The sequence below is a fragment of the Megascapheus bottae genome, chromosome 24 (assembly GCF_031878675.1).
Source record: "Megascapheus bottae isolate mThoBot1 chromosome 24, mThoBot2.hap1, whole genome shotgun sequence".
NCBI lineage: Eukaryota > Metazoa > Chordata > Mammalia > Rodentia > Geomyidae > Megascapheus > Megascapheus bottae.
In genome coordinates, this window is record NC_143532.1 from 19,212,097 (window position 1) to 19,221,639 (window position 9,543).

The 9,543-nt window shown below is 50.0% G+C and overlaps 1 protein-coding gene across 1 annotated transcript in view; it reads left to right on the forward strand.

The window, feature by feature from the left end:
• The window catches only part of Cngb1 (cyclic nucleotide gated channel subunit beta 1), a 50,923-nt gene extending 43,058 nt beyond the window's left edge, over positions 1 to 7,865 (forward strand). The window contains exons 31-34 of the mRNA XM_090357062.1: positions 1,610 to 1,728; positions 1,968 to 2,114; positions 4,641 to 4,863; positions 7,086 to 7,865. Of these exons, the coding sequence (XP_090213188.1) occupies positions 1,610 to 1,728; positions 1,968 to 2,114; positions 4,641 to 4,863; positions 7,086 to 7,325 (729 nt within the window). The 3' untranslated portion in view covers positions 7,326 to 7,865. The remainder of the gene's footprint in view (positions 1 to 1,609; positions 1,729 to 1,967; positions 2,115 to 4,640; positions 4,864 to 7,085) is intronic.
• The last annotated feature ends 1,678 nt before the right edge of the window (positions 7,866 to 9,543 follow it).

Below are 9,543 nucleotides of genomic sequence, written 5' to 3' on the forward strand. Positions count from 1 at the left end.
TCACAACATCAGTAGAGGAGAGGCTTCCCCTAAAGTGGGGTCTCTGTATCTCTTCTGGATACCCCAGGCCCCACCACGCCCTAGAGTTCCTTCCAGGGAAAACACATGGCTTTGAACCTAGGATAAACAGGATCCACAACCCTTTCTGTTCCCTGCCTTTGGGATTCAAGGTCACTGAGGTCAAGGGGACATAAACCTGTGTTTTGATTCTCTTGGTTACAGCTGTTAATAAGAAGGCCGAGTGTGGGGCCGGGAGTTTGGCCTAGTGGTTAAAGTGCTTTGCCTAGCATGCATGAAGACCCGGGTTCGATTCCTCGGTACCACATACATAGAAAAAAGCCAGAAGTGGTGCTGAGGCTCAAGTGGTAGAGCTCTAGCCTTGAGAAAGTCCAAGGACAGTGCTCAGGCCCTGAGCTCAAGCCCAGGACTGGCAAAAAAAAAAAAAAAAAGAAGAAGGCTGAGTGTGCATTCAGGGGTGAGAATATGGCCCAAACAAGTGCTGTAAGACTGAGTACCCCACCCAGGAAGGCCCCTATCTCTAGGTGGGTAGTGTGCCACCTAGCGTTGAGCTTTCTGGAAGCAGAGAGCAAGGGAAGAGGAAGAAAAGGCTGCTGCAGAGGGCTGAGATTTATTAGTTTCTCTGTTTTTTTGTTTGTTTTATTTTTGTGATAGAATCTTTTTGTGTATCTCATCTGGCTTCTAATTCTCCATTCTCCTGTCTCAGCCTTCTCAATGCTTGGATCATAGGCCTGCACTACCATGCCCAGCCAATAGGCTGGGAATCGAAAGCTGCAGCCTTAGAGACCATTCAGGGTATGGGAACATAGAGTCATTTGTCTGAGTTTGAAGTGACTTCTCAGTTGTGCAGTCCTGGGTGGGGTGACTTGTCCTTTCTGAGTTCTGTCTCAAGGAGGAAGCAGGGCCATTGGTAGTGCTTCCCTCAGGAGGGAGCTGTCAGGATTGGATAAGATGGGCACTGTGCCTGGCACAGAGTGGGCATGATCGCTGCCACTCTTGTCTATGTGGTAACACAGTTGCTGTGGGAAAGAGAGGAGACCATTGTGGTGCTGGGGAGACTGTGGTTGAGTTCAAGTGAGTGCTTGGTGAGCATTGTGAGTGGTACTCTCTGCTGCCAGGGTCTGCAGGCTCTGACATTCTCCCTGGGACACTGGTGGGCTGGTTAGTGAGTGGGGAACCCTCACACCTTGACCCTATGTCAGTCCAAACACAGAAACAGGGAAGGAACTTTCTTCTTCTTCCCACAAAGAGGTGTGTGTGTGTGTGTGTGTGTGTGTGTGTGTGTGTGTGTGTGTGTGTGTGTGTGTTGACCAGGAAACATTGTTTGAGGACCAAACCTGGCATGCACTCCTATAATCCCAGCACTCTGAGGCTAAGGTAGGCAGATTTCAATACCCATTTCTGACACTACAACTTGTTTTAGATGGGGGGATGAGGGTTCTATCCCCTGTGCACAGAGGAAGTGACCATCCCCCCACATACACACACCTTGGGACACTGAGTGGTGGTGTGGGGCTGGGACCAGCCTCATTGCCTTCTCACTGGGTGTCTGCGAGGGCTGGCAGAGGGGCTCAGTGGTCCTCTGTTCCAGGGAGAGATTGGCCGTGAGATGTACATCATCCAGGCTGGACAGGTGCAGGTGTTGGGTGGCCCAGATGGGAAGGCTGTGCTGGTAACGCTCAAAGCCGGATCTGTGTTTGGAGAGATAAGGTAAGAGGGGCTGGGGTAAAGTGTGGGCTCTGCACAAAAGCTGGAGGGATCCTGGGATCTTGGAGAGTGGAGGTGGGGGGGGCGGTTGGGGGGCTTGGCACCTGCTGGTAAGCACAAGGGTAGGCTCTTGCAGGGCTTGGGGTGTGGTGATGAATGGATGGGGGTGGTGATAAGTGGGTGGGAAGTGACAGAGTTGAATGCGATCAGGACCTCGGCTTCACCTTCCTTCTCCACCCCAGTTTGCTGGCTGTTGGGGGCGGGAACCGGCGCACAGCCAACGTGGTGGCTCACGGCTTCACCAACCTCTTCATTCTGGACAAGAAGGACTTGAATGAAATTTTAGTGCATTATCCCGAATCTCAGAAGTTACTCCGGAAGAAGGCCAGGTACCGAACTGCCTTGTTTTTTCATATGAGTGTGTGGGAGTTGGTGTGGGTGTATACACTTGTGTGCCAGACCCCAGGGGCTCAAGGCTCATGGTTGTAATCCCATGATTACATGAGGAGGCTGAGGTCTAAGGATTGAGACTCCAAGTCAACTTGGGCAGGAAAGTCCATGAGACTCTCCAATTAACTACCAAAAGCCAGAAGTGGCACTGTGGCTCAAGTGGTAAAGCACTAACCTTGAGCAAAAAAAGCTCAGGGGGAAGTGGCACTGTGGCTCAAAGGGTAGGGTGGTAACTTTGAACTAAGAGTTCAAGGACAGTATCCAGGCCCAGAGTTCAACTCCCATGACTGATTAAAAACAAAACAAAACAAAACAAAAAACGCTGGGTGTGGTGGCTCATGCCTATAATCCTAGCTACTAAGTAGGCTGAGATCTGAGGATCGAGGTTCAAAGCCAGCCTAGGCACAAAAAGACCTGAGACTTTTAGCGACAATTAACCTCTAGAAAATGGGAAGTGGGGCTTGGTTTAAGGGTAGGGCAGTAGTCTTGAGCTGAAGAGCTCAGGGACAATGTCCAGGCCAAGTTCAAGCCCCATGCCCCCAGGACCAACACACACATACACACGCACACATAAACGCACAAAGATATTAATCTGGTATGGGGGTGATACCTGTAATCCCTGTACAGGAGACAGGAAGACCACAGTTCAAAGCCAGCCTGGTCTCCATGATGAAACCTTTATCTTAAACAATTAACAACAACAACAATAATAATTTTATTTTTGCATTTTCTCCTGTTCCCTCTGTCCATCCCCTCACCAGAAATTTTATTTAAAATTTTTTTAAACTTGCTTAGATTACTATAGCACGTTTATAAAAAATCAGAACACTTATGCTGGAGTCAGTGCTGTTAGCTCATCTGTAATCCATAGGCAAGTTTTCCTAAGTGACAGTGTCCCTTAGAGCTTGTGCTTTTCTTCTTCCCCACCACCCGGATCAAAACTTGGTTCACCATTGCATGAAGATACCCCATATTCTTATTCCTGACCTGGGTCAGTTCCTCAGGGGTTGGGGGGTTGCTAATCCTTTGGGGCCCTATAGGGTGCTGCCATGGATAGCCCCTCTTCTTAGCACTGTCCTCAAGCCTACACCCAGGCTGTAGAGGATCTCACCATGGGGACCTGAGGCACCACTGAGGTGAGGAATCCAGGTCTCTGGCTGTCCAGTCACTCCACGGAAGGAAATGAACTGTACCCTATGGGGGCGATTGCTGGGACCTTGGCTCTAGGAAGACTGCCTCATCATCTGATAATGAGCATCTGCTACCCTCCTCCTGACTGTCCAGAGGCCAGCCTGGCCTTCTGAGCTGGCTAGTGTAGTGCAGCACAGCTCCAAGGAGTCCAGGGGGGGGGCATTGTTTTGTATTATTTTGCACCAGAGTGAGGCTTTCTGAATTATGGACTCAAATAACACAGATGGCAGTGCAGGGCTGGGGCCTTTGAGGCCTCTGATGAATTATCCTATTTGTGTTCTCTAGGGGAGCTGGGGGGTGGGGGTGGGCAGAGGGAACAGGGAGAAAATGCAAATCTTGGGCAATTAATATCACTATGTACAATTTAAACCTATTGCCTCTGATTAGATAAGCAGCCAGTAATGGCCTCATTTTTAAACAAACAAGTCATGCTGGCGGCCTGATGAATGAATTTGCCAATTAGTAGTCTAGACCTGCAAGATTGCAGGCGAAAATTCATTTGTTCTTGGGCCAAATCGCTCATCACACATTCCCAGCACCGGGAGTCAGACAGGGGTTCTGTGTGATGGGAAATTGTGTATGTACTGAGTGAAATGGGGTGCTACATTGCAGTCAATCAGAGCTATGATTCTGCCTGTACCACTTACTGGCAACCTCAGCCATATGGCTCCCACACACACTCTGAGTCTCAGTTTTCCCCAAATGTAAGGGGCACAAGAAATCTTAGCATGGGCTGGAGGTATAGCTCAAGTGGTAGAGTGCTTGCTGTGAACAAAGCTTTGAGAGAGCCAAGAAGTCCTAAATCCAAGCCCGGGCACACACATGCACGCACGCACGTGCGTGAGGTTGATGATCCAGTTTCAAGGACAGCTCAGGCAAGACAGTCTGCATGACTCTTACCTCCAATTAACCACTTAGCTGGGAGTTTGGCCTAGTGGTAGAGTGCTTGCCTAGCATGCATGAAAATCCTTGGTACCACATATACATAAAATGCCAGAAATGGTGCTGTGGCTCAAGTGGTAGAGCTCTAGCCTTGAGAAAGCCCAAGGACAGTGCTCAGGCCCTTAGTTCAAGCCCCAGGATTGACAAAAAAAGAAAGTCCATTATCGAGTTAACCACCTAAAAGCCAGAAGTGGAGCTTAAGTGTTAGAGTACAAAACACTAAGGGACAATGCCCAGGCCCTGAGTTCAAGACCTGGGACTCCTCCATACACTCCCTGCTCCAAAATCCCACCCAGAGCTCTTGCCATAAAAAGAGCGTGGTTCTCTTTCAGGCGTATGCTGAGAAATAACAACAAGCCCAAAGAACAGAAGAGCGTACTCATCCTTCCCCCACGTGCGGGCACCCCCAAACTCTTCAACGCAGCCCTGGCTGCAGCAGGAAAAATGGGAGCCAAGGGAGCCAAAGGCGGCGGCAAGCTGGCCCACCTCCGGGCCAGGCTCAAGGAGCTGGCAGCACTGGAGGCTGCAGCTAGACAACAGCAGTTGCTGGAACAGGTAACGAGGTGGGGACCTGGTCACCCCATCTGTTACAGGTTTGTACACAGGAGAGGCTGAGACACTGAGAGCAAGGGCCACTCAGTGATCAGGATTGCTGGTCCCTTCCGCTACAGTGGGCAGGATTCAAGTGGTGGCAAGTGACAGCAGGCAAGGAAGTGCAAATTAGCTTGAGAAAATAGGGAAATTGGGGATCCAGTAATTGACAAGTTCTCGTAAAGCTTCATCCCAAAGTTCAAGGACTCCGGGTACCCATGGTTCATGCCTATAATCCTAGCTACTCGGGAGGCTCTGAGATCTGAGGATCATGGTTCAAAGCCAGCCTGAGCAGGAAAGTCTCGTCACAAATCAATCATCAGAAAGCTGGAAGTGGAGCTATAGCTCAAGTGATAAAATGCTAGCCTTGAGCCAAAAAGCTCAGGGACAGTGCCCAGGCCCTGAGTTCAAGCCCTAGTACTGGCAACATACCACACCACACACACACACACACACACACACACACACACACACACACACACACACACACACACGGCATAAGCCCAACTGAGCCTATGGAACCAGTTTTCCCAGGTAGATTGTCATGTACTAGAATTCACCCCCTGTTGGGGGTTCCTAACAGGAAACATAGCCTTGCTAGACCAAGACAGAACCAGAGTGCGTGCTCGTGTTCGGCAAAATTCAGTACAGCTAGGAGACTTGGGCCGCACAATTACCCTGTCCTAGACCAAGAATGGGGGAAAGTGAGCACCAAGAGGAACCCCTGGCACTCTTGTAGAGACCTAAGGATGGAGACTGGCCCGCCCCAGGTGACTGGGGTGTTCTCCTCTGTTTCACATCATGTCTGTGACAACAGAAACTATTTAAATGGAAAAAAATCCCACTGACAGGCACAGGGCCACTGGCTTCACTCCTAGAAATGTAAAGGAAATATTCAAATGAGCCCTGGGACTTTTGCTGTTCCTGTGAGTAAAGCCAAGAATGTCAAGTAGAATAATTGCACTAATTATGTCTGTTCAGGACTGTCCTTTGGGGTGGCTGCTTAGTGAAGGAGGATTGGGGGAAGCAGAGGAGGCAGGTGACAGGGGAGCCACCGAGCTCAAAGGGGGCTCAAAAAGCTCAGCCTCAGTTCAGGCCACCCTGAGTCAGAGGGCCCACCCAGGGGTCATTCAGCAGGTGGAGTCTGTCATATGACACCAACACTATGTGGTTCTAAGATATTCTGTAGACACAGCCACCAAATGGCACCAGCCTGCAGTGATGACTGGCTGGCCAGCTAGCCAGGTACAGGGAGATGGGCTGCAGGGGCTGCTGTGAGGGCTGAAGACCACAAATGAGACATCAAAATGGTTCCTGCCTCCTGTGGTAGCTCCCTGCTCAGAGGCCAATTAAATTTGCATGCTTATTCTAATAAAGGGCTTTCTCTGGCACTTGACAATAGCCAGGGCTGGATAGCAGGAGCTCAAGGCAAATCCTGGCTCTGTCACTGTGAGCCCCAAGCTGAGACCCAGAGCACTCATGGTGGCCAAGGGGGCTGTAAAGATGAAGTAAACAGCCCTAAAGGCTATGCTGAATGCTCTCCATCAGTCTTCCCATGGTTCTCCTGGCTCTGCTCTGAGCTCCGTGAGCTCGAAGTCCAGTCTGAGCATCCCATCCTGGAAGAGCATTCACAGTGTGGACAGAGCAAGGAGCAACTGGATGCCAAAGCATCCAGAAATACTTCCCTCAGTGCCCTACAATTGAGCAAACCTCTGGGGGAGTCCAGGCTTCACAGGCACTCAGACTCCTCCTCGAGGGCGCCTCTGGATGCATGTGCTGGGACCTGCCCCCTCTCCAGTTTCCTTCCACGTAGAGTGGAGGCAGAGAGATCAGCAGGGGCTGTGGGCGTCCACAAAGCCTTGTTCATTTTTACCCACTTCAGCTCTGCCAGCGCCTGTCCAGGCAGCACAGGGCTTCAGGTAGCCAAGTCCCCAAACTAGGGTCAGCTCAGCCCATGGCGGGCTGATCATTCATTCCCAAGTGCTGGGAGGACGGGGCCAGGCCACAGGCCCCCTGCCCTCATTACCTTTACTGGGGTGCTTAGTTTTCCTCACCAGCTCTAGGACTGACCACCAGAGGTAAGGAGGAGGGGCGGGGGCAGCAGGTCGGAGGTGGGCAGGAGCTGGCCCAGGCGCCTCCAAACCCCCAGTGGAGGGGCCTCACCAGACACCCCTTCTGGATTTTAGGCCAAGAGGGCGCAAGAAGCCACTGGAGAGGGAGAGGCAAGCTCGGCCCCTGCAGATCAGCCGGCTCCCCCAGAATCCCAGGAGCCCCAGAAACCCCAGGAGCCCCAGGAGCCCCAGGAGCCCGTAGCCCCTCACTCTCCACCCCCACCAACATCCAAGCCTGAAGGAGACCAGGAAGAGGCTGCCAGGCCCTCAGAGCTGTCGGTGGAGATGACGGAGAAGAAGGAAGAAGCAGAGTGAGGTGCCAGGTGTGCCCCCACTTCTCCCCGGCCTGGCTGAACCCATGTGTCCCCATCTGTGAAGACCCACCCGCCCCCCATGCCAGGCAAGAACACCTCCAGGCAAGGACACCTCCGGGCAAGCCGCCGCATGGAAATCAAATGTCAAATGTCATCCCATGTCCCTAAGCTCCTGCTGTCCCCAGGAACCCCCCCTCCCTCTCCCCCACCTTCCTGCTGGTTACTGAACAAGAGTCCTAGGCAGGGGGTCAGAATGGGGTGTGGACACCAGGGGAAGCTGGGACCTGTGACAATAGGGTCCTGCAGAAATAGCCTCTGTTCCAAGACTACAAAACAAGCCAGGCACACCCGTAACAAGGGTACTGAGGCACGAAGGTCTGAGTTCAAGGCCACCTTGGGCTACATCGTGTCTCAAAGCAAGGAAGCAAGCAAACAACAAGTAGGAAACATGGCAGGAAAGACATGGGCAGCCTCTGTGTTAGCAGCACAGCAGGCCTGGCATCCTGGCCTGAGCATGGGGTGCGTTCACTTTGCTGGACAGTTCCTTATGAAGGGACGGGAGGCTTGGCAGGGTGTCAGGGTGAGTTCCTTGGTTCAGCCTCCCTCAGTAGCTGTGACCACGGGTACACACTACCACATCCAGATCCTTTTCTTTTGCTTCTAAAAACGACGTGGTAACACATATGAGGGACACTATTATTTCCAACTTTGTTTTGGAATTTGTCCTCATCAGTGATACAGGTCTGCTTATAGCACTGGGATGGTGGTACACGCCTGTAATCCCAGCACTCAGGAGGCGGAGGGTCATAGGTTACAAGCTAGCCTGTGCTACCTAGCAAGGTTTTTGTCTTAATAAACAAACAGCCAGGAGCCCAGAGCTTATATCTGTATTCCTAGCTACTCAGGAAGGTGGGATCTGAGGATTACAGTTTAAAGCTAGTCTGGGCAGAAAAGTCCATGAGACTCTTATCTCCTATAAACTACTCAGAAAAATCTGGAAGTGGAGCTGTGGCTCAAGTGGTAGCGCACTAGCCTTGATCATACAGAGGCTCAGGGACAGTGTCCAGGCCTTGAGTTCAAACCCTAGGACCAGCAAAAAGCAAACAATAACAAACAACAACAAAAAAACCTAGATATCAGTAGCTCATGTCTGTAATCTGTGCATCATGGCTCACAACTAACCTGAGCATACAAATCTTATCTCCAATGAACCAGCAAAAAGCAGAAGTAGAATGCGGCTCAAGTGGTAGAACACCAGCCCTAAGCAGAAAAAAAAAATCAGAAGTGTGAGGCTGGCATGCCTATGTGTTCAATTCTCAGTGCTGTCATGTGTGTGGTATCTGTGTGTGTGTGTGTGTGTGTGTGTGTGTGTGTGTGTGTGTGTGTGTGTGTGTGTGTACAGTGTGGGAATCAAGATTATTGCTACAATGAAAAAGATCTTGTCCAGAGGTTGGGGTACATAGTCCAGTAGTAGAGTGCTTGCCAAGAATTATTGAAGCTCTGGGTTCCACCCCACTCCATATCTCAAACACCTGTGACTCTTTCTAAATGTGAGGAGTCTGGGAGTTGAAAAAGAGCTTTTCACCTTTAACATCTCTATTTGTCATCTCCAAATTTGTACCATCTCTTCAAAGGCTATGCATGGAGTTGCTTCTACTTTTAGCAAGAATTTCAGATATTCCTAGAAGATAAACACCGCTTCCAGCGCATGGCAAAATGTTTCAACAGCACCTTTGAAAACACTGAGATCCTATTTTATTAGGAGTCTCTTTTTATATGAATGTTCTTCATTTTTTTTAGATGGTCAGCCCTGGAATATCACTAGTGCTTATTATATAAAGCAAGAAACTCATACAGTTCCTAAGGATTGTCCAGGAAAGAAAAATCCATTCAAAAGTGAGATTAGCTCAGTCTCAGGTAAATCTAGTTGGAGACTGGAATTATTCTCCATATGAATCAGACTGATTGATTGCAGAGGTGGGACTGGTCCAGATCCTATATTTTGCAAGTCTCCTGTGAACACAGAATACTTATGGATGGATGTGGCCTCACTACTGATGTAAAATGCATCCGTGTTTCTGCCTCTTCCTAGAAAGCAAATAGCAAGGTATTTTTTTAACTCTATAAATATTTTAAATTAAACCAGGAAGCTGCTTAAAAATCTCATTCTCAAAATGCTCAGCTATCAGGACTATTTAAATCTGTTTTCTTAGAAATCA